The 26,500-nt window shown below is 35.9% G+C and overlaps 1 protein-coding gene across 1 annotated transcript in view; it reads right to left on the bottom strand.

Annotated features, from left to right (window-relative positions):
- Window positions 1-26,500, bottom strand: part of LOC133629741 (glycine--tRNA ligase-like) — a 37,398-nt gene that overhangs the window by 7,684 nt on the left and 3,214 nt on the right. Inside the window, exons 4-15 of the mRNA XM_062020696.1 lie at window positions 26,316-26,457; window positions 26,162-26,250; window positions 22,504-22,580; window positions 22,283-22,428; window positions 22,041-22,190; window positions 16,623-16,785; window positions 16,389-16,553; window positions 10,959-11,065; window positions 10,688-10,834; window positions 9,137-9,222; window positions 8,918-9,027; window positions 8,724-8,817 (exon numbers count right to left, since the gene is read on the bottom strand). Of these exons, the coding sequence (XP_061876680.1) occupies window positions 8,724-8,817; window positions 8,918-9,027; window positions 9,137-9,222; window positions 10,688-10,834; window positions 10,959-11,065; window positions 16,389-16,553; window positions 16,623-16,785; window positions 22,041-22,190; window positions 22,283-22,428; window positions 22,504-22,580; window positions 26,162-26,250; window positions 26,316-26,457 (1,476 nt within the window). The remainder of the gene's footprint in view (window positions 1-8,723; window positions 8,818-8,917; window positions 9,028-9,136; window positions 9,223-10,687; window positions 10,835-10,958; window positions 11,066-16,388; window positions 16,554-16,622; window positions 16,786-22,040; window positions 22,191-22,282; window positions 22,429-22,503; window positions 22,581-26,161; window positions 26,251-26,315; window positions 26,458-26,500) is intronic.

Below are 26,500 nucleotides of genomic sequence, written 5' to 3'. Positions count from 1 at the left end.
TTCATATAGGAAGTAATGACATCATGTATGTAATATTCATATAGGAAGTAATGACATCATGTATGTAATATTCACATAGGAAGTAATGACATGTATGCAAGATTCATATAGGAAGTAATGACATGTATGTAATATTCATATGGGAAGTAATGACATCATGTATGTAATATTCATATAGGAAGTAATGACATCATGTATGCAAGATTCATATAGGAAGTAATGACATCATGTATTTAATATTCATATAGGAAGTAATGACATCATGTATGTAAGATTCATATAGGAAGTAATGACATCATGTATGTAAGATTCATATAGGAAGTAATGACATCATGTATGTAAGATTCATATAGAAAGTAATGACATCATGTATGTAAGATTCATATAGAAAGTAATGACATCATGTATGTAAGATTCATATAGGAAGTAATGACATCATGTATGTAATATTCATATAGGAAGTAATGACATCATGTATGTAATATTCATATAGGAAGTAATGACATGTATGTAATATTCATATAGGAAGTAATGACATCATGTATGCAAGATTCATATAGGAAGTAATGACATCATGTATGTAAGATTCATATAGGAAGTAATGACGTCATGTATGTATGTAAGATTCATATAGGAAGTAATGACATCATGTATGTAAGATTCATATAGGAAGTAATGACATCATGTATGTAATATTCATACAGGAAGTAATGACATGTATGTAATATTCATATAGGAAGTAATGACATGTATGTAATATTCTTATAGGAAGTAATGACATCATGTATGCAAGATTCATATAGGAAGTAATGACATCATGTATGTAATATTCATATAGGAAGTAATGACATCATGTATGTAAGATTCATATAGGAAGTAATGACATGTATGTAATATTCATATAGGAAGTAATGACATCATGTATGTAATATTCATATAGGAAGTAATGGCATCATGTATGTAATATTCATATAGGAAGTAATGACATGTATGTAATATTCTTATAGGAAGTAATGACATCATGTATGCAAGATTCATATAGGAAGTAATGACATGTATGTAATATTCATATAGGAAGTAATGACATCATGTATGTAATATTCATATAGGAAGTAATGACATCATGTATGCAAGATTCATATAGGAAGTAATGACATCATGTATGTAAGATTCATATAGGAAGTAATGACATCATGTATGTATGTAAGATTCATATAGGAAGTAATGACATCATGTATGTAAGATTCATATAGGAAGTAATGACATCATGTATGTAATATTCATACAGGAAGTAATGACATGTATGTAATATTCATATAGGAAGTAATGACATGTATGTAATATTCTTATAGGAAGTAATGACATCATGTATGCAAGATTCATATAGGAAGTAATGACATCATGTATGTAATATTCATATAGGAAGTAATGACATCATGTATGTAAGATTCATATAGGAAGTAATGACATGTATGTAATATTCATATAGGAAGTAATGACATCATGTATGTAATATTCATATAGGAAGTAATGACATCATGTATGTAATATTCATATAGGAAGTAATGACATGTATGTAATATTCTTATAGGAAGTAATGACATCATGTATGCAAGATTCATATAGGAAGTAATGACATCATGTATGTAATATTCATATAGGAAGTAATGACATCATGTATGTAAGATTCATATAGGAAGTAATGACATGTATGTAATATTCATATAGGAAGTAATGACATCATGTATGTAATATTCATATAGGAAGTAATGACATCATGTATGTAATATTCACATAGGAAGTAATGACATGTATGCAAGATTCATATAGGAAGTAATGACATGTATGTAATATTCATATGGGAAGTAATGACATCATGTATGTAATATTCATATAGGAAGTAATGACATCATGTATGCAAGATTCATATAGGAAGTAATGACATCATGTATTTAATATTCATATAGGAAGTAATGACATCATGTATGTAAGATTCATATAGGAAGTAATGACATCATGTATGTAAGATTCATATAGGAAGTAATGACATCATGTATGTAAGATTCATATAGAAAGTAATGACATCATGTATGTAAGATTCATATAGAAAGTAATGACATCATGTATGTAAGATTCATATAGGAAGTAATGACATCATGTATGTAATATTCATATAGGAAGTAATGACATCATGTATGTAATATTCATATAGGAAGTAATGACATGTATGTAATATTCATATAGGAAGTAATGACATCATGTATGCAAGATTCATATAGGAAGTAATGACATCATGTATGTAAGATTCATATAGGAAGTAATGACGTCATGTATGTATGTAAGATTCATATAGGAAGTAATGACATCATGTATGTAAGATTCATATAGGAAGTAATGACATCATGTATGTAATATTCATACAGGAAGTAATGACATGTATGTAATATTCATATAGGAAGTAATGACATGTATGTAATATTCTTATAGGAAGTAATGACATCATGTATGCAAGATTCATATAGGAAGTAATGACATCATGTATGTAATATTCATATAGGAAGTAATGACATCATGTATGTAAGATTCATATAGGAAGTAATGACATGTATGTAATATTCATATAGGAAGTAATGACATCATGTATGTAATATTCATATAGGAAGTAATGACATCATGTATGTAATATTCATATAGGAAGTAATGACATGTATGTAATATTCTTATAGGAAGTAATGACATCATGTATGCAAGATTCATATAGGAAGTAATGACATCATGTATGTAATATTCATATAGGAAGTAATGACATCATGTATGTAAGATTCATATAGGAAGTAATGACATGTATGTAAGATTCATATAGGAAGTAATGACATCATGTATGTAATATTCATATAGGAAGTAATGACATCATGTATGTAATATTCACATAGGAAGTAATGACATGTATGCAAGATTCATATAGGAAGTAATGACATGTATGTAATATTCATATGGGAAGTAATGACATCATGTATGTAATATTCATATAGGAAGTAATGACATCATGTATGCAAGATTCATATAGGAAGTAATGACATCATGTATGTAATATTCATATAGGAAGTAATGACATCATGTATGTAAGATTCATATAGGAAGTAATGACATCATGTATGTAAGATTCATATAGGAAGTAATGACATCATGTATGTAAGATTCATATAGAAAGTAATGACATCATGTATGTAAGATTCATATAGAAAGTAATGACATCATGTATGTAAGATTCATATAGGAAGTAATGACATCATGTATGTAATATTCATATAGGAAGTAATGACATCATGTATGTAAGATTCATATAGGAAGTAATGACATCATGTATGTAAGATTCATATAGGAAGTAATGACATCATGTATGCAAGATTCATATAGGAAGTAATGACATCATGTATGTAAGATTCATATAGGAAGTAATGACATCATGTATGTAAGATTCATATAGGAAGTAATGACATCATGTATGTAATATTCATATAGGAAGTAATGACATCATGTATGTAAGATTCATATAGGAAGTAATGACATCATGTATGTAAGATTCATATAGGAAGTAATGACATGTATGTAAGATTCATATAGGAAGTAATGACATCATGTATGTAATATTCATATAGGAAGTAATGACATCATGTATGTAATATTCACATAGGAAGTAATGACATCATGTATGTAAGATTCATATAGGAAGTAATGACATGTATGTAATATTCATATAGGAAGTAATGACATCATGTATGTAATATTCATATAGGAAGTAATGACATCATGTATGTAATATTCATATAGGAAGTAATGACATGTATGTAATATTCTTATAGGAAGTAATGACATCATGTATGCAAGATTCATATAGGAAGTAATGACATCATGTATGTAATATTCATATAGGAAGTAATGACATCATGTATGTAAGATTCATATAGGAAGTAATGACATGTATGTAAGATTCATATAGGAAGTAATGACATCATGTATGTAATATTCATATAGGAAGTAATGACATCATGTATGTAATATTCACATAGGAAGTAATGACATGTATGCAAGATTCATATAGGAAGTAATGACATGTATGTAATATTCATATGGGAAGTAATGACATCATGTATGTAATATTCATATGGGAAGTAATGACATCATGTATGCAAGATTCATATAGGAAGTAATGACATCATGTATGTAATATTCATATAGGAAGTAATGACATCATGTATGTAAGATTCATATAGGAAGTAATGACATCATGTATGTAAGATTCATATAGGAAGTAATGACATCATGTATGTAAGATTCATATAGGAAGTAATGACATCATGTATGTAATATTCATATAGGAAGTAATGACATCATGTATGTAAGATTCATATAGGAAGTAATGACATCATGTATGTAAGATTCATATAGGAAGTAATGACATCATGTATGCAAGATTCATATAGGAAGTAATGACATCATGTATGTAAGATTCATATAGGAAGTAATGACATCATGTATGTAAGATTCATATAGGAAGTAATGACATCATGTATGTAATATTCATATAGGAAGTAATGACATCATGTATGTAAGATTCATATAGGAAGTAATGACATCATGTATGTAAGATTCATATAGGAAGTAATGACATGTATGTAAGATTCATATAGGAAGTAATGACATCATGTATGTAATATTCATATAGGAAGTAATGACATCATGTATGTAATATTCACATAGGAAGTAATGACATCATGTATGCAAGATTCACATAGGAAGTAATGACATGTATGTAATATTCATATGGGAAGTAATGACATCATGTATGTAATATTCATATAGGAAGTAATGACATCATGTATGTAATATTCATATAGGAAGTAATGACATCATGTATGTAATATTCATATAGGAAGTAATGACATCATGTATGTAAGATTCATATAGGAAGTAATGACATCATGTATGTAAGATTCATATAGGAAGTAATGACATCATGTATGTAATATTCATATAGGAAGTAATGACATCATGTATGTAAGATTCATATAGGAAGTAATGACATCATGTATGTAAGATTCATATAGGAAGTAATGACATCATGTATGTAATATTCATATAGGAAGTAATGACATCATGTATGTAATATTCATATAGGAAGTAATGACATCATGTATGTAATATTCATATAGGAAGTAATGACATCATGTATGTAAGATTCATATAGGAAGTAATGACATTTATGTAATATTCATATAGGAAGTAATGACATAATGTATGTAATATTCATATAGGAAGTAATGACATCATGTATGTAATATTCACATAGGAAGTAATGACATCATGTATGCAAGATTCACATAGGAAGTAATGACATGTATGTAATATTCATATGGGAAGTAATGACATCATGTATGTAATATTCATATAGGAAGTAATGACATCATGTATGCAAGATTCATATAGGAAGTAATGACATCATGTATGTAATATTCATATAGGAAGTAATGACATCATGTATGTAAGATTCATATAGGAAGTAATGACATCATGTATGTAAAATTCATATAGGAAGTAATGACATCATGTATGTAATATTCATATAGGAAGTAATGACATCATGTATGTAAGATTCATATAGGAAGTAATGACATCATGTATGTAAGATTCATATAGGAAGTAATGACATGTATGTAATATTCATATAGGAAGTAATGACATCATGTATGTAAGATTCATATAGGAAGTAATGACATCATGTATGTAAGATTCATATAGGAAGTAATGACATGTATGTAAGATTCATATAGGAAGTAATGACATCATGTATGTAATATTCATATAGGAAGTAATGACATCATGTATGTAAGATTCATATAGGAAGTAATGACATCATGTATGTAAAATTCATATAGGAAGTAATGACATCATGTATGTAATATTCATATAGGAAGTAATGACATCATGTTTGTAAGATTCATATAGGAAGTAATGACATCATGTATGTAAGATTCATATAGGAAGTAATGACATCATGTATGTAAGATTCATATAGGAAGTAATGACATCATGTATGTAAGATTCATATAGGAAGTAATGACATGTATGTATGTAAGATTCATATAGGAAGTAATGACATGTATGTAAGATTCATATAGGAAGTAATGACATCATGTATGTAATATTCATATAGGAAGTAATGACATCATGTATGTAATATTCATATAGGAAGTAATGACATCATGTATGTAAGATTCTTCCTCTACCACTTTTTTAATTCACTACATGACAAGATTTCCATTTACAGTACATGTGTGCCAATACAATACTGATATCACATATCTGTCCAGTATCATCAAGACAAATATGGAATGATATCAAAGTAAAATGTGTGATATCATGTGCGATACAAGCAGGCCTGCGGGGTGTGTGTATGTGATATCATGTGTGATACAAGCAGTCATGCAGTGTGTTTACTTGGATGATAACATGTGCGAAAAAAGCAGACCTGCAGCGGTTTTACTTGTGTGTGATATCATGTGCGATACAAGCAGGCTAGCAGAGTGTCTGTGTGTGATATCATGTGTGATACAAGCGGTCCTGCAGCGTTTTTACTTGTGTGTGATATCATGTGCGATACAAGCGGTCCTGCAGCGTTTTTACTTGTGTGTGATATAATGTGCGATCCAAGCAGGCTAGCGGAGTGTCTGTGTGTGATATCATGTGTGATACAAGCAGTCCTGCAGTGTGTTTACTTGAGTGATAGCATGTGCGATACAAGCGGACCTGCAGCGTTTTTACTTGTGTGTGATATCATGTGCGATACAAGCGGTCCTGCAGCGTTTTTACTTGTGTGTGTGATATCATGTGCGATACAAACAGTCCTGCAGTGTGTTTACTTGTGTGTGATATCATTTGCGATACAAGCAGTCCTGACTTGTGTGTGATATCATGTGTGATACAAGCGGTCCTGCAGCATGGTTACTCGTGTGTGATATAATGTGCGATACAAGCAGTCCTGCAGCATGGCTACTCGTGGGTGATAATGTGTGCGATACAAGCAAAATAAAAATGTATATAATAAACTATTAAATATTGCATCTCAGAGTTCAAATCAAACTAAAACAATTCATGCTTTGGAACTTTGGTATTTGTTTTAATTTGATTTTTTTTTAATTGGCTAAAAGATTAAATATTTCACTGTGTTAATAAAGACACTTTTTGAAGGAATAAAACAATTTCAAATATATTCAGATTCATTGAGATGCAAATGTGTGAGTTAATGTGTGTGTTAGTTGTTAGTGTGTGTGAGTTAGTGTGTGTGTTATTGTGTGTGTGTGTGTTAGTTGTGTGTGAGTTAGTGTGAGTGTGTGTGTGTGTGTGTGAGTTAGGGTGTGTGTGTTAGTTGTGTGAGAGTTAGTGTGAGTTAGTATGTGTGTTAGTTGTGTATGAGTTAGTGTGTGTGTTAGTTTTGTGTGAGTTAGGATGTGTGTTAGTTGTGTGTGAGTTAGGATGTGTGTTAGTTGTGTGTGAGTGTGTGTGTGTGTTAGTTGTGTGTGAGTTAGTTGTGTGTGTTAGTGTGAGTGTGTTAGTTGTGTGTGAGTGTGTGTTAGTTGTGTGTGAGTTAGTTGTGTGTGTTAGTGTGAGTGTGTTAGTGTGAGTGTGTGTGTTTTAATTGTGTGTGAGTTAGTGTGAGTGTGTTAGTTGTGTCTGTTAGTTGTGTGTGTGTGTGAGTTAGAATCTGTGTGTGTGTGTGTGAGTTAGTATGTGTGTTAGTTGTGTATGAGTTAGTTGTGTGTGAGTTAGGATGTGTGTGAGTTAGGATGTGTGTTAGTTGTGTGTGTGTTAGTTGTGTGTGAGTTAGTTGTGTGTGTTAGTGTGAGTGTGTTAGTGTGAGTGTGTGTGTTTTAATTGTGTGTGAGTTAGTGTGAGTGTGTTAGTTGTGTCTGTTAGTTGTGTGTGTGTGCGAGTTAGAATCTGTGTGTGTGTGTGTGAGTTAGAATGTGTGTTAGTTGTGTATGAGTTAGTGTGTGTGTTAGTTTTGTGTGAGTTAGGATGTGTGTTAGTTGTGTGTGAGTTAGGATGTGTGTTAGTTGTGTGTGAGTTAGTATGTGTGTTGTGTGTGAGTTAGTATGTGTGTTGTGTGAGAGTTAGTATGTGTGTTAGTTGTGTGTGAGTTAGTATGTGTGTTGTGTGTGAGTTAGTATGTGTGTTGTGTGAGAGTTAGTATGTGTGTTAGTTGTGTGTGAGTTAGTATGTGTGTTAGTTGTGTGTGAGTTAGTGTGTGTGTTAGTTTTGTGTGAGTTAGGATGTGTGTGAGTTAGTATGTGTGTTAGTTAGTATGTGTGTTAGTTAGTATGTGTGTTAGTTGTGTGTGAGTTAGTATGTGTGTTAGTTGTGCATGAGTTAGTGTGTGTGTTAGTTTTGTGTGAGTTAGGATGTGTGTGAGTTAGTATGTGTGTGTGTGTTGTGTGTGAGTGTTACCAAACATTGGTTGCCGCCTGTTTCCCATTTTTCCTCATTTAGAGGAACTTATTTTCCACTTTCAGCCTGCATGTCCTTCCACCCTCCATCCACAAATAATTGGCTATCCAGATCATTGCCACGTGTGTGTGTGTGTGTGTGTGTGTGTGTGTGTGTGTGTGTGTGTGTGTGTGTGTGTGTGTGTGTGTGTGTGTGTGTGTGTGTGTGTGTGGACTCACACAGCTGCTTGACAAAAGGTGAGAAGTCCTGGTTTTGGCTGAGAGGGAGGATGCAACATTTGTATGGAGAGACAGTGGCAGGGAAACTGAAATACTGAGGAGGAAATCATGTTAATGAACATTATTTCCCGTGTGATGGCAGCTTGAGTCAATGTGGGGAAGAAGAAGAAGAAGAAGAAGAGGAAGAGGAGCACCGTTCTTTGTTCATCTCCCTGCCGAGTGTGGAAGGAGTGCTCAAAGATGGAGTACATGATCCTGCCTATGCCGAAGGACGGCTCGATCACGTTGGGAACAATCTCCTCCACTGCGGGGAACACACACACACAGACACACACACACACACACACACACACACACACACACACATTAGTCGTAAAAACACACTTCTATCTTCTGAGGGAATCTTGTCGTACCATGAAGTGTTTTCTGGAATCTCTTCACAGCCACCATGTCTTTGGAAAGTTTAAAGGTTTTGCCTTCTGTCACCACGGTAAAGTTCCTAAACAACAAAACATATATGAAATATATAAAGCAATGTGAAAATGCTGCAAATGAAAAGTGTTAAGTCACAAACACTGTAGGAATAAAACAATTGCATGACAAAAACCAAAGTTAGCTCGTCTACCAGGAAGTTAGCCAGTCTACCAGGAAGTTAGCCAGTCTACCAGGAAGTTAGCCAGTCTACCAGGAAGTTAGCCAGTCTACCAGGAAATTAGTAATGCTGGCAAAAAGTTTCCCCAGACTGGCAGGAAGTTAACCACCTGATCAGGAAGTTAGCAAGGCTAACCGGAAGTTAGTAAGGCTAACAGGAAGCTACCACGGATGACAATAAATTACCCAGACTGGCAGAAAGCTAGCCAGTCCACCAAGAAGTTTGGGAGGCTAGCAGGAAGTTAGCAAGGCAAGCAGGAAGTTAGTAAGGCAAGCGGGAAGTTAGGAAGGCCAGCGGGAAGTTAGGCACCCAAACAGGAAGTTAGCCCATCTACCAGGAAGTTAGCCATCCGATCAGGAAGTTAGCCAGTCTACCAGGAAGTTAGCCAGTCTACCAGGAAGTTAGCCAGTCCACCAGGAATTTAGGAAGTCTAACAGGAAGTTATCAATGGTAGCAGAAAGCTAGCAAGGCTGGCAAGAAGTTAGCTTTACTAACTTCCTGTTAGCCTGGCTAACAGGAAGTTAGCAAGGATGACAAGAAATTACCCAGGGCTGGCAGAAAGTTAGCAAGGCTAGCAGAAAGCTAGCAAGGCTGGCAAGAAGTTAGCTTTACTAACTTCCTGTTAGCCTGGCTAACAGGAAGTTAGCAAGGATGACAAGAAATTACCCAGGGCTGGCAGAAAGTTAGCAAGGCTAGCAGAAAGTTAGCCAGTCGACCAAGAAGTTTGGGGGGGCTAGCAGGAAGTTAGCAAGGCAAGCAGGACGTTAGCAAGGTAAGCAGGAAGTTAGCAAGGCCAGCGGGAAGTTAGTAAGGCCAGCGGGAAGTTAGGCACCCAAACAGGAAGTTAGCCCATCTACCAGGAAGTTAGCCATCCGATCAGGAAGTTAGCCAGTCTACCAGGAAGTTAGCCACCCGATCAGGAAGTTAGCCAGTCCACCAGGAATTTAGGAAGTCTAACAGGAAGTTATCAATGGTAGCAGAAAGCTAGCAAGGCTGGCAGGAAGTTAGCAAGGCTAACAGGAAGTTAGCCAGTCTACCAAGAAGTTCAGGAGACTAGCAGGAAGTTAGGAAGGCTAACAAGAAGTTAGCCAGTCTACCAAGAAGTTCGGGAGGCTAGCAGGAAGTTAGCAAGGCAAGCAGGAAGTTAGTAAGGCAAGCAGGCCAGCAAGGCTGGTGGGAAGTTAGCCACCCAAACAGGAAGTTAGCCACCCAAACAGGAAGTTAGGAAGTCTACCAGGAAGTTAGCAAGTCTAACAGGAAGTTAGCAATGGGGGCTAGCCTGAGTGGTCCCTGGGGGCGACTAGAGACTGACCCGCTCTCATTGAGGATCTTCTCCTGCTGGCTGATGAAGTTCTCGTCGCACGCCTCCAGGAACTCAAAGACCAGCTTGGCGTCTTTCTTGTACGCCGCTCCAATGGCGCCCCTGTTGGGCTCCAACTTCACCACGTTGACCACCTTGTGTCACCTCGTTAAGGAAGATTTACCAATGCACAAAAACATGGAGCAATATTCATGGGAGGATTTCTTTCTGGATGTTCTCAACTCCTGTTTCCATGTGCTGGGGGATGGTCAGACAGGATATGGGTTCCTTCAGGGGCTTTTCTGCCACCAGCGGGACCTTGGTGGCTCTGGAGTGACAGGACAGGTCGTAACACGAGCGGTCGGCACATCCCACGATCTCGATCCAACCCTGGCGACCCACCAAACACCAGCATGAGAATCATCAGAACACATGGCGCTATGAGAACCCTGGGACCGAATAAGACTGCATGAGAAGGCATTGGAATGCACAGAGAATCATGGCGTAGTTTGGCCTCTAGACGGCGACAGAGACCACATAATCGCCATTTATGGCTCTGAAGCTTAGAAACTTGTTGTAGTTCATGAATAGTTAAGTGCAGTATATTTGTTGTTATTATGCACACCTTCATACTATATTATATCCTGTTTGCATATACAGTTGTGCTCTTCAGAAAATATGAATGACAACACAAAAACCTTTCTTCCACTCATGCTTAATGGTTGTGTGAAGCTATTTATTGGCAAACAACTGTGTATACTCTTTTTAAATCAAAATGACAAAAGAAAGTACCCAAATGACCCTATCAAAATTTTACAAAGTGACTTTGATCTGATAACGTGCACAAAAGTTGACACAAACAGTTTTGAATGGCCAATCAAGGTTCCAATCCTCACCTGTGACCTGTTTGTTTGTAATTAATGGGTGTGTATAAAAGGTCCGTGAGTTTCCGGGCTTCTGACAGACCATTGCATCTTTCATCCAGTGCTGCACTCATGTTTCTGGATTCTGAGTCATGGGGAAGGCAACATAATTGTCAAAGGATCTGCGAGAAAAGGTCATTGAACTGCATAAAACAGGAAAGGGGTATAAAAAGATATCCAAGGAATTGAGAATGCCAATCAGCAGTGTTCAAACGCTGATTAAGAAGCGGAAAATGAGGGATTCAGGTAGACCAGCAAAGATTTCAGCCACAACTGCCAGGAAAATTGTTCGAGATGCAAAGAAAAATCCACAAATAACTTCAGCTGAAATACAGGGACCAGAGGGTGTGTGCTAATTACAGGGGTATCACACTACTCAGCCTCCCTGGGAAAGTTTACGCCAAGGTACTGGAAAGGAGGGTCCGGCCGATAGTCGAACCTCAGATTTAAGAGGAGCAATGTGGATTCCGTCCTGGTCGTGGAACAACTGACCAACTCTTTACGCTTGCGGGAATCCTGGAGAGGGCCTGGGAGTATGCCTATCCAGTCTACATGTGTTTTGTGGATTTGGAGAAGGCGTATGACCGCGTCCCTCGGGAGATCTTGTGGGAGGTGCTGAGGGAGTACGGAGTGAGGGGAACCCTGCTGAGGGCCATCCAATCTCTGTACAACCAAAGCGAGAGTTGTGTCCGGGTGCTTGGATGTAAGTCGGACCCGTTTCCAGTGGGGGTTGGTCTCCGCCAGGGCTGCGCTCTGTCACCTATCCTGTTTGTGATTTTCATGGACAGGATTTCTAGGCGGAGTCGTGGCCATGGCGGAGAGGGTATACGTCTCGGGGGGCTAAAGGTTGCGTCACTGCTGTTTGCAGATGATGTGGTCCTGATGGCACCTTCGGTTCGTGACCTTCAGCTCTCACTGGATCGGTTCGCAGCCGAGTGTTCAGCGGCTGGAATGAGGATCAGCATCTCCAAATCTGAGGCCATGGTTCTCAGCAGGAAACCGATGGTTTGTACAGTCCGGGTAGAGGAGAGGACTCTGTCCGAGGTGGAGGAGTTTAAGTATCTCGGGGTCTTGTTCACGAGTGAGGGAAAGATGGAGAAGGAAATCAGCCGGAGAATCGGAGCAGCTGGGGCAGTATTGCAGTCTCTCTGCCGCACTGTTGTGACGAAACGGGAGCTGAGCCAGAAGGCAAAGCTCTCGGTCTACCGAGCTATCTACATTCCTACTCTCACCTATGGTCATGAAGTGTGGGTAATGACCGAAAGAATAAGATCGCGGATACAAGCGGTCGAAATGAGTTTCCTCAGAAGGGTGGCTGGCATCTCCCTTAGAGATAGGGTGAGAAGTGCAGTCACCCGAGAGAGACTCGGAGTAGAGCCGCTGCTCCTTCGCTTGGAAAGGAGCCAGCTTAGGTGGTTCGGGCATCTCGTGCGGATGCCTCACGAGCGTCTCCCTAGGGAGGTCCTCGTTGCACGTCCCACTGGGAGGAGGCCCCGCGGCAGGCCGAGGACCAGATGGGGGGATTACATCTCCTCTCTGGCCTGGGAACGCTTCGGGATTCCCCAGGAGGAAGTCGCAAATGTTGCTCTGGAGAGGGAAGTCTGGGGGTCTTTGCTGGAGCTGCTGTCCCCGCGACCCGATTCCGGATAAGCGGTTGAAGATGGATGGATGGATGGATGAAATACAGGACTCTCTGAAAAATTGTGGCGTGGCTGTTTCAAGATGCACAATAAGGAGGCACTTGAAGAAAAATGGGCTGCATGGTCGAGTCGCCAGTAGAAAGCCATTTCTGCGCAAATTTCACAAAGTATCCTGCTTACATTACGGCAAACAGCACAGAGACAAGCCTCAAAACTTCTAGAACAAAGTAAATTGGAGGGATGAGACCAAAATTGAACTTTTTGGCCACTCGACCATGCAGCCCATTTTTCTTCAAGTGCCTCCTTATTGTGCATCTTGAAACAGCCACACCACCATTTTTCAGAGAGTCCTGTATTTCAGCTGAAGTTATTTGTGGATTTTTCTTTGCACCTCGAACACTTTTCCTGGCAGTTGTGGCTGAAATCTTTGCTGGTCTACCCGAATCCCTCATTTTCCTACTTCTTAATCAGCGTTTGAACACTGCTGATTGGCATTCTCAATTCCTTGGATATCTTTTTATACCCCTTTCCTGTTTTATGCAGTTCAATTACCCTTTTCTCACAGATCCTTTGATAATTGTTTTGCCTTCCCCATGCCTCAGAATCCAGAAACATGTGTGCAGCACTGGATGAAAGATGCAATGGTCTGTCAGAAGCCCGGAAACTCACTGACCTTTTATACACACACATTAATTACAAACAAACATGTCACAGGTGAGGATTGGAACCTTGATTAGCCATTCAAACCTGCTTGTGTCAACTTGTGTGCATGTTATCAGATCAAAGTCACTGGGGTATGTAGACTTTTGATCAGGGTCATTTGGGTACTTTCTTTTGACATTTTGATTTAAAAAGAGTCAACACAGTTGTTTTCCAATAAGTAGCTTCACACAACCATTAAGCATGAGTGGAAGAAAGGTTGTGGTGTTATCATTCATATTCTCTGAAGAATGGCCAAGGAATCATAAATTCTCCCAGGGTATGTAAACTTATGAGCACGACTGTACATGTAAATTGTTGCATATTAATGAGTATATAATTGGATTATCATTTTTCCTCTTTTCTCTATTTCAGGGGTCACCAACGTGGTGCCCACGGGCACCAGGTAGCCCGTAAGGACCAGATGAGTAGCCCGCTGGCCTGTTCTAAAAATAGCTCAAATAGCAGCACTTACCAGTGAGCTGCCTCTATTTTTTTAAATTGTATTTATTTACTAGCAAGCTGGTCTCGCTTTGCTCGACATTTTCAATTCTAAGAGAGACAAAACTCAAATAGAATTTGAAAATCCAAGAAAATATTTTAAAGACTTGGTCTTCACTTGTTTAAATAAATTCATTATTTTTTTACTTTGCTTCTTATAACTTTCAGAAAGACAATTTTAGAGAAAAAATACAGCCTTAAAAATGATTTTAGGATTTTTAAACACATATACATTTTTACCTTTTAAATTCCTTCCTCTTCTTTCCTGACAATTTAAACCAATGTTCAAGTAAATTTATTTTTTATTGTAAAGAATAATAAATACATTTTAATATAATTCTTCATTTTAGCTTCTGTTTTTTCGACGAAGAATATTTGTGAAATATTTCTTCAAACTTATGATTAAAATTTTAAAAAAAATACTCTGGCAAATCTAGAAAATCTGCAGAATCAAATTTAAATCTTATTTCAAAGTCTTTTGAATTTCTTTGAAAAATTTTTGTTCTGGAAAATCTAGAAGAAATAATGATTTGTCTTTGTTAGAAATATAGCTTGGTCCAATTTGTTATATATTCTAACAAAGTGCAGATTGGATTTTAACCTATTTAAAACATGTCATCACAATTCTAAAATTAATCTTAATCAGGAAAAATTACTAATGATGTTCCATAAATTATATTTAATTTTTTCAAAAAGATTCGAATTAGCTAGTTTTTCTCTTCTTTTTTTTGGTTGAATTTTCAATTTTAAAGAGTCGAAATTGAAGATAGACTATGTTTCAAAATGTAATTGTCATTTTTTTTGTGTTTTCTCCTCTTTTAAACCATTCAATTAAGTGTAAATATCATTAACTATTAGAGATGTCCGATAATATCGGCCTGCCGATATTATCGGCCGATATATGCGTTAAAATGTAATATCGGAAATTATCGGTATCTGTTTTTTTATTATCGGTATCGTTTTTTTTTTGTTTGTTTGTTTATTAAATCAACATAAAAAACACAAGATACACTTACAATTAGTGCACCAACCCAAAAAACCCTCCCCCATTTACACTCATTCACACAAAAGGGTTGTTTCTTTCTGTTATTAATATTCTGGTTCCTACATTACATATCAATATATATCAATACAGTCTGCAAGGGATACAGTCCGTAAGCACACATGATTGTGCGTGCTGCTGCTCCACTAATAGTACTAACCTTTAACAGTTAATTTTACTCATTTTCATTCATTACTAGTTTCTATGTAACTGTTTTTATATTGTTGTACTTTCTTTTTTATTCAAGAAAATGTTTTGAATTTATTTATCTTATTTTACTAATTTTTTTAAAAAGTACCTTATCTTCACCATACCTGGTTGTCCAAATTAGGCATAATAATGTGTTAATTCCACGACTGCATATATCGGTAGATATCGGTATCGGTAATTAAAGAGTTGGACAATATCGGAAATCGGCAAAAAGCCATTATCGGACATCCCTATTAATTATTAATAATAACATAGAGTTAAAGGTAAATTGAGCAAATTGGCTATTTCTGGCAATTTATTTAAGTGTGTATCAAACTGGTAGCCCTTCGCATTAATCACTACCCAAGAAGTAGCTCTTGGTTTCAAAAAGGTTGGTGACCCCTGCTCTATATGTTTAGACCACACACACACATACAAACACACACATTCACATCTACCTTCCAGCAATAAAGATGATTAAAAGATTCTCTGGCCGGAATCTGTCCATCGTGTCCCAACTCTAAAAGAACTACTATACCTTCTACAAGAACTATGAGACCGCATGAGAATACATGAGCATCATAAGAAGCCATTAAAACACCATGAGAGCGCATGAGCATCATAAGAAGCCATTAAAACACCATGAGAGCGCATGAGCATCATAAGAAGCCATTAAAACACCATGAGAGCGCATGAGAGCATGGTGGAGGTGCACTCACGTAGGAGGTGTGCGACTCAGCGTCCCAGCAGTCGCAGGCGTAGTGAGCCATCTCGTTGTCCATGTGCTGGCGGAAGCGCAGCTTGTCCTTGGCCAGTCCCACCTTCAGCAGGTACGAGTAGATCCTCCCGATGAAGTAGCCCAGCACTGAGTTGTTGATGATGCCCTACATACACCAGGAGACATCTTCACTTACTGTACGTGCCTTCATGGTAGAAAACTAGATCGGTCCTACCTGATCCACAGCATCTCCCAGTCGCATGAGCTCTGCAGGACGGCCGCTGGTCTGAGCCTTGGAGGAGAACAAGAGGATCTGCAGGTCGGCCACGTCGGAGAACTTGGGATGGACTTTCTCCTTGGGGTCCACAAAGTGCTCGATCTCAGCCATGGTGAACTCCCTGCAGTGTTGGAGGAGTACTTTCATTCTTCCACATCCATCATCAGTGCCATTAATAACCACAACTTTAGTTTTTTTCTCTGCAGTCACCGACGTTTGAGTGACAGACATGTTGACCAATCAGAGTTGTGAATGCCTCCTGGCCAATCAAAAGTGCCTCAAACAGGAAGAAAGAGGTCTCACTCTTGTCGTCGCTCTCAGCACATGAGCACCTTTATTTAACAGCCTACTGAAATGAATTGTTTTTTATTCAAACGGGGATAGCAGATCCATTCTATGTGTCATGCTGGATCATTTCGCGATATTGCCATATTTTTGCTGAAAGGATTTAGTAGAGAACATCGACGATAAAGTTTGCAACTTTTGATCGCTGATAAAAAAAAGCCTTGCCTGTACCGGAAGTAGCGTGACGTCGCAGGTTGAAGGGCTCCTCACATTTCCCCATTGTTTACAATGCAGCGAGAGCGATCCGGACCGAGAAAGCGACGATTAGCCCATTAATTTGAGCGAGGATGAAAGATTTGTGGATGAGGAACGTGAGAGTGAAGGACTAGAGTGCAGTGCAGGACGCATCTTTTTTCGCTCTGACCGTAACTTAGGTACAAGGGTTCAATGGATTCCACACTTTCTCCTTTTTCTATTGTGGATCACGGATTTGTATTTTAAACCACCTCGGATACTATATCCTCTTGAAAATGAGAGTCGAGAACGCGAAAATGGACATTCACAGTGACTTTTATCTCCACGACAATACATCGGCGAAGCTCTTTAGCTATGGAGCTAACGTGATAACATCGTGCTTAAATGCAGATAGAAACAAAATAAATAAACCCCTGACTGGAAGGATAGACAGAAAATCAAAAATACTATTAAACAATGGACATGTAACTACACGGTTAATGCTTTCCAGCCTGGCGAAGCTTAGCAATGCTGTTGCTAACGACGCCATTGAAGCTAACTTAGCTACGGGACCTCGACAGAACTATGTTAAAAACATTAGCTATCCACCTACGCCAGCCAGCCCTCATCTGCTCATCAACACCCGTGCTCACCTGCGTTCCAGCGATCGACGGAGCGACGAAGGACTTCACCCGATCATAGATGCGGTCGGCGGCCCGGAGACGTAGCAAGTCAAGGTGAGGTCGGCGGCTAGCGCATCTGCTATCCATCTCAAAGTCCTCCTGGTTGTGTTGCTGTAGGCCGCCGCTAATACACCGAATCCCACCTACAGCTTTCTTCTTTGCAGTCTTCATTGTTCATTAAACAAATTGCAAAATATTCACCAACACAGATGTCCAGAATACTGTGGAATTATGTGGTGAAAACAGAGCTTTTTGTATTGGATCCAATGGGGTCCGAATACTTCCGTTCACTCCGTGACGTCACGCGCAAACGTCATCATACCGAGACGTTTTCAACCGGAAGTTTTGCGGGAAATTTAAAATTGCACTTTATAAGTTAACCCGGCCGTATTGGCATGTGTTGCAATGTTAAGATTTCATCATTGATGTATAAACTATCAGACTACGTGGTGGCTTTCAGTAGGCCTTAAACTGAACTCTTTTCACTCATTCACAATCTTTGTCTCGCTGGACAAAGAGAAATTACATTATTATTTATGTCATTGAAATGATCAAAATTGTATTTCCAATAAAAAATTATATAACGTATACAAATATTTGCAATAGAATATTTTTTATGAAATCAATGATATAATGTATGGAAAATATTTGCAATAACAAAATGTTATAATGCATAAAATGTAATGTATTTGAAATGATCAAAACTTAATAAAAATGATACAATGTACAAAAATATTTGCAATAAAATGATATAATGAATAAAAATTACATTATTATTTATGTAATTGAAATTATCAAAATTTTAATAGCAATAAAAATAATATAATAAGTACAGATATTTTCAATAAATATGTATGAAATTAATTTTGCAACAACAAAATTATATAATGTATAAAATATATAAAATCATATTATTTATGTAATTAAAATTATCAAAATTGTATTTGCAATAAAAATGATATAATGTATACAAATATTTTCAATAAATTATATAAAATATGGAAAATATTTGCAATAACAAAATGATATATTGTATAAATATTACTATATTATTTACCTAATTGAAATCATCCAAATTGTTTTTGCAATAAAAATGATATAATGTATACAAATATTTGCAATAAAATATTAGTTTTTGATTAAATAAATTATATACCGTATGGAAAATATTTGCAATAACAAAATTATATAATGTATGAAAATAATTGCAATAAAATATTTGTATTTAAATAAATGTACTGTATGGAAAAATGACATAATGTATACAAATATCAATTAAAAAAAGTTATGAAATAAATGATATAACGTATGGAAAATATTATTTGCAATAACAAAATTATATAATGTATAAAAACTTTACATTATATTATTTATGTAATTGAAATGATCAAAATTGTATTTGCAATAAAAATGATATAATGTATACAAATATTTTCAATAAATTATATAAAATATGGAAAATATTTGCAATAACAAAATTATATAATGTATAAATATTACTATATTATTTACCTAATTGAAATCATCCAAATTGTTTTTGCAATAAAAATGATATAATGTATACAAATATTTGCAATAAAATATTAGTTTTTGATTAAATAAATTGTATACCGTATGGAAAATATTTGCAATAACAAAATTATATAATGTATAAAAATAATTGCAATAAAATATTTGTATTTAAATAAATGTACTGTATGGAAAAATGATATAATGTATACAAATATCAATTAAAAAAAGTTATGAAATAAATGATATAACGCATGGAAAATATTATTTGCAATAACAAAATTATATAATGTATAAAAACTTTACATTATATTATTTATGTAATTGAAATGATCAAAATTGTATTTGCAATAAAAATGATATAATATATAAAAATATTTGCAATAAATATTTTTTATTAAATACGTAAAATGTATGGAAAATATCTGCAATAACAAAATTATATAATTAATAAATATTACATTGTATTATTTATGTAATTGAAATGATCAAAATTATTTTGCAATAAAAATTATATAATGTATAAAACTATTTGCAATAAAATATTTTTATTTAAATAAATGATATACTGCATGGAAAATATTATTCGCAATAACAAAATGATGTAATGTATAAAAATATGACATTTTATTATTTATGTAATTGAAATGATCAAAATTGCATTTCCAATAAAAAATTATATAACGTATACAAATATTTGCAATAGAATATTTTTTATGAAATCATTGATATAATGTATGGAAAATATTTGCAATGACAAAATGATATAATGCGTAAAATGTAATGTATTTGAAATGATCAAAACTTATTTGCAATAAAAATGATACGATGTACAAAAATATTTGCAATAAAATGATATAATGAATAAAAATTACATTATTATTTATGTAATTGAAATGATCAAAATTTTAATAGCAATAAAAATAATATAATAAGTACAGATATTTTCAATAAATATTTATGAAATTAATTTTGCAACAACAAAATTATATAATGTATAAAAAATATAAAATCCTATTATTTATGTAATTGAAATTATCAAAATTGTATTTGCAATAAAAATGATATAATGTATACAAATATTTTCAATAAATTATATAAAATATGGAAAATATTTGCAATAACAAAATGATATATTGTATAAATATTACTATATTATTTACCTAATTGAAATCATCCAAATTGTTTTTGCAATAAAAATGATATGTATACAAATATTTGCAATAAAATATTAGTTTTTGATTAAATAAATTATATACCGTATGGAAAATATTTGCAATAACAAAATTATATAATGTATAAAAATAATTGCAATAAAATATTTGTATTTAAATAAATGTACTGTATGGAAAAATGATATAATGTATACAAATATCAATTAAAAAAAGTTATGAAATAAATGATATAACATATGGAAAATATTATTTGCAATAACAAAATTATATAATGTATAAAAACTTTACATTATATTATTTATGTAATTGAAATGATCAAAATTGTATTTGCAATAAAAATGATATAATGTATACAAATATTTTCAATAAATTATATAAAATATGGAAAATATTTGCAATAACAAAATTATATAATGTATAAAATATTACTATATTATTTACCTAATTGAAAACAAAATTATATAATGTATAAAAACTTTACATTATATTATTTATGTAATTGAAATGATCAAAATTGTATTTGCAATAAAAATGATATAATATATAAAAATATTTGCAATAAATATTTTTTATTAAATACGTAAAATGTATGGAAAATATCTGCAATAACAAAATTATATAATTAATAAATATTACATTGTATTATTTATGTAATTGAAATGATCAAAATTATTTTGCAATAAAAATTATATAATGTATAAAACTATTTGCAATAAAATATTTTTATTTAAATAAATGATATACTGCATGGAAAATATTATTCTCAATAACAAAATGATGTAATGTATAAAAATATGACATTTTATTATTTATGTAATTGAAATGATCAAAATTGTATTTGCAATAAAAATTATATAATGTATAAAAATATTTGCAATCAAATATTTGTAATCAAATAAATTATGTAATGTATGGAAAATATTTGCAATAACAAAATGATATAATGAACAACTATTACATTATTATTCATGCAATTGAAATGATCAAAATAGTTTTTACAATAAAAATGATATAATGTATACAAATATTTGCAATTAAATATTTTTAATTAAATAAATTATATACTGTATGGAAAACATTTATTTAAAATGATGTAATGTATAAAAATATTACATTATATTATTTATGTAATTGAAATGATCAAAATTGTATTTGCAATAAAAATCATATAATGTATAAAAATATTTTCTTTAAAATATTTTTTATTAAATAAATTATATAATGTATGGAAAATATTTGCAATAACAAAATGATATAATTAATAAATATTACAATATTATTTATGTAATTGAAATTATCAAAATTGTAATTGCAATAAAAATAATATAATGTAATACACTTGTTTGGATTAAAGTTGAAGCAAGCCATTTCAGCAGCAAAGTGGTCCTAAATCCAACGTTGTGTTCATAAAAGTATTTCTCATCACAGGAAGTAACTTCATCGATCAATCGATCAATCCCCTGATGGACTTCAAGCAGCGTGGTGCTGACCTGACACGGATGAGTCCGGAACGAGGCGAGATCTCGTTCCTGAAGGAGTTTCCTATCTGAGCGGCACCAAAGGGAAGTTTTCCCTGGTTGAACTCCAGCAGGCGCTTGAAGTTGAGGAACATTCCTTGAGCCGTCTCAGGCCGCAGATATCTGCAAGGAAACAAAAGAAGCACTTCAGTGGTGCTGGACACATTTGTTGCTGCACACAGGAGAATGAACAATGATGGTGATGGTGATGGTACCCGGGTGTGTTGCCTCCAGGCCCGATGGAGGTCTGGAACATGAGGTTGAAGGAGATGGGAGGAGTCAGCTCATTTCCTGTGGAGGGAGACTTGACCTCGTACTTGGTAAACAGTTCTGCCAACTGCTTCTGGGTGTAGTTGTCCATCTAACACACACACACACACACAGCAGTTGGCACCACACAGGCACATCATGTGACCGGCAGTTGAGCAAGGCACACCTGCGTGATCACGTCCTCCATCTCAGCCACCTTCTGAGCAGGCAGAGTGTCGTCGGTCATTTTCATTTTCAAGTTGGCTGAGGACACAAGAGACAGATGAGTGTGACGTGTTAAACAACACTGTAAAGCATGGAGGAGTGGGGGTCTCCAATTTACACGATGCCCCTGAATGTAGCATCAACAAGCTTGGATTTAGGACGTTAGCCTGGTTAGCAGTAAGGCTACTAGGAAGTTAGCCAGGCGACTGGAAAGTTAGTCAGCCTAGAATAAAGTTAGTCAGGATACTAGGAAGTTAGTCAGGCTAGCAGGAAGTTGGTCAGGATACTAGGAAGTTAGTCAGGCTAGCAGGAAGTTAGTCAAGATACTAGGAAGTTAGTTAGGCTAGCAGGAAGTTAGTCAAGATACTAGGAAGTTAGTCAGGCTAGCAGGAAGTTGGCCAAGATACTAGGAAGTTAGTCAGGCTAGCAGGAAGTTAGCCAGAATACTAGGAAGTTAGCCAGGCTAGCAGGAAGTTAGTCAGGCTAGCAGGAAGTTAGTCAGGATACTAGGAAGTTACCCAGGCTAGCAGGAAGTTAGTCAGGCTAGCAGGAAGTTAATCAGGTAACTAGGAAGTTATTCAGTCTAGCAGGAAGTTAGTCAAGATACTAGGAAGTTAGTGAGGCTAGCAGGAAGTTAGTCAAGATACTAGGAAGTTAGTCAGGCTAGCAGGAAATTAGTCAGGATACTAGGAAGTTAGCCAGGCTAGCAGGAAGTTAGTCAAGATACTAGGAAGTTAGTCAGGCTAGCAGGAAGTTAGTCAAGATACTAGGAAGTTATTCAGGCTAGCAGGATGTTAGTCAGGTAACTAGGAAGTTAGTCAGGCTAGCAGGAAGTTGGCCAAGATACTAGGAAGTTAGTCAGGCTAGCAGGAAGTTAGCCAGGATACTAGGAAGTTAGCCAGGCTAGCAGGAAGTTAGTCAGGCTAGCAGGAAGTTAGTCAGGATACTAGGAAGTTAGCCAGGCTAGTAGGAAGTTAGTCAGGCTAGCAGGAAGTTAATCAGGTAACTAGGAAGTTAGTCAGGCTAGCAGGAAGTTAGTCAAGATACTAGGAAGTTAGTCAGGCTAGCAGGAAGTTAGTCAAGATACTAGGAAGTTAGTCAGGCTAGCAGGAAATTAGTCAGGATACTAGGAAGTTAGCCAGGCTAGCAGGAAGTTAGTCAGGAAACTAGGAAGTTGTGCAGGTTAGTAGGAAGTTTGGCTGGTTAGTAGGAAGTTAGTCAGGCTAGCAGGAAGTTAGTGAAGATACTAGGAAGTTAGTCAGGCTAGCAGGAAGTTAGTCAGGATACTAGGAAGTTAGTCATGTTAGCAGGAAGTTAGTCAAGATACTAGGAAGTTAGTCAGGTTACGAGGAAGTTAGCCAGCTAGCAGGAAGTTAGTCAGGCGACTAAAAAGTCAGCCAGCCTAGCAGAAAGTTAGTCAGGATACTAGGAAGTTGGTCAGGCTAGCAGGAAGTTAGTCAGAAAACTAGGAAGTTAGTCAGGATACTAGACATTTAGGGTGGTTAGTAGGCAGTTCGGCTGGTTAGTAGGAAGTTAGGGTGGTTAGTAGGAAGTTAGTCAAGCTACTAGGAAGTTAGTCAGGCTAGCAGGAAGTTAGTCAGGAAACTAGAAAGTTAGGCAGGTTAGCAGGAAGTTTGGCTGGTTAGTAGGAAGTTAGTCAGGCTAGCAAGAAGTTAGTCAAGAAACTAGGAAGTTAGTCAGGCTAGCAGGGCGTTAGTCGGGATACTAAGAAGTTAGCCAGACTAACAGATAGTTAGTCAGGCTAGCAGGAAGTTAGTCAAGATACTAGGAAGTTAGTCAGGTTACGAGGAAGTTAGCCAGCCTAGCAGGAAGTTAGTCAGGCGACTAAAAAGTCAGCCAGCCTAGCAGAAAGTTAGTCAGGATACTAGGAAGTTAGTCAGGCTAGCAGGAAGTTAGTCAAGATACTAGGACGTTAGTCAGGAAACTAGAAAGTTAGTCAGGAAACTAGGAATTTAGGGTGGTTAGTAGGCAGTTCGGCTGGTTAGTAAGAAGTTATGGTGGTTAGTAGGAAGTTAGTCAAGCTACTAGGAAGTTTGGCAGGTTAGTATGAAGTTTGGCTGGTAGGAAGTTAGTCAGGCTACTAGGAAGTTAGTCAGGCTAGCAGGAAGTTAGTCTGGTTAGCAGGAAGTTAGTCAGGGTAGCAGAAAGTTAGTCAGGTTACAAGGAAGTTAGCCAGCCTAGCAGGAAGTTAGTCAGGGCACTAGAAAATTAGCCAGGCCAGCAGGAAGTTAGCCAGCCTAGCAGGAAGTTAGTCAGGATACTAAGAAGTTAGCCAGACTAACAGATAGTTAGCCAGCCTAGCAGGAAGTTAGTCAGGATACTAAGAAGTTAGCCAGGCTAACAGATAGTTAGCCAGCCTAGCAGGAAGTTAGTCAGGTCACTAAGAAGTTAGCCAGGCTAACAGATAGTTAGCCAGGCTAGCAGGAAGTTAGTCAGGATACTAGGAAGTTAGTCAGGTTACGAGGAAGTTAGCCAACCTAGCAGGAAGTTATCCTGGCTAGTAGGAAGTTAGCCTGGTTAGTAGGAAGTTGTCAGACTAGTAAGAAGTTATACTTTTTGTATGATTGTTAAGATGGCAAAATAATTATAACATTTAAGATGTTTTAGTCAGGCTAATGATGTTGACTTTTTGTTATCCTGGCTAGTAGGAAGTTAGCCTGGCTAGTAAGAAGTTAGCCTGGCTAGTAGGAAGTTAGCCTGGCTAGTAAGAAGTTATACTTTCTGTACGACTTTTTTAGATGGCAAAATAATTACAACATTTAAGATGTTTTGAAAAAAAAATTGGAAATAACATGATAGATATTTTCGTGTACTGCATTATAAAAGAACATAAAAAATAATGTTTGTGACCGGCTGTGTCAAATATGATACACATTGAAAATCATATATGGATATTGATTTTGGAAAAAAAACCTAATAATAAAAATGATTTGTTAAGAAGGACCAATACAAGTTAATTGGGAGTTTCTGTCACTGCTTTAGTGCAGGGATGTCAAATTTGTTTTCATTGCGGGTTTTAAGGAAAAGTTGGCAGCTTAGTTGCCAGAATTTTAGTGTTAAATTGATTTTTTACAACATTATATTGTTAATGGAAAAACAGTACAAAGCAAATGCGTCACGGACCGGTGGTTGGGGACCACTGCTTTAAAGGGTTAAGACGTGAGTGGGACGCCCAGAAAAAGTTGAATTAAATCTCATATTTTCTTCGTGTAAGAATCATTTGATCTTCGACCTAACATCTCTTCTTTGTTCTGCCAACTTGCAGCATTTCTCTCATGCAGACGTTGTTGGAGCTTTTTTCTTTTGCATGTGTTAGTTCAATGGGTGGGTCCGTCCCAGACATGTAAGATTGTGGAAGGAAGTGTGTGAGAAGAGGACTTTTGCATGGTAAATGTCGGTTGTCCAATCAGTTCTTCTGGCAAAGCGAGCGACACTGAAAGGTGATGCTGCACCGGCAAAACCTGTTGAATTCCTGCCCCGCCTCCCCTGGAGCTATAAACCTTCATGAGGCACCTGGGACCTGACCAGGCGGGTAAAAAGCTGCCACTGTTTTCAAAAGAAGAAGAAAGAAAGGAAATAACCCGTTCTGTGGGGTTCACCTTTGAGAAGATGATCAGCGCGGAAACATTCCCCCGTCTTGGCGTCCTTCACCATGTAGTCTGCAAACTTGTCCACGTGTCCCGACGTCCTGGGGAAGTTTGGAGGGGAAGTCAGGAAGTTGCTTTTGCAACAATGTCTCTCCCTGGCACTCACTTGAGGACCGGCTCCGGGGTCAGCATGGTGCAGTCGATCTCCAGGATCTGCTCCTCCTGGATGAAGTGCTGCCTCCACACCTGCAGGATGTTGTTCTTCAGGGCGCAGCCCACGGGGCCGAAGTCGTACAGGCCGCTCACCCCTGGAAAAGTTAGCGTTTGTGCTGGCTTAGTTGCTCTTACAAA

The sequence above is a fragment of the Entelurus aequoreus genome, linkage group LG15 (genome assembly GCF_033978785.1).
Source record: "Entelurus aequoreus isolate RoL-2023_Sb linkage group LG15, RoL_Eaeq_v1.1, whole genome shotgun sequence".
NCBI lineage: Eukaryota > Metazoa > Chordata > Actinopteri > Syngnathiformes > Syngnathidae > Entelurus > Entelurus aequoreus.
The sequence above is the reverse complement of the archived record's forward strand: the minus strand, read 5'-3'. Positions and strand labels throughout refer to the sequence as shown.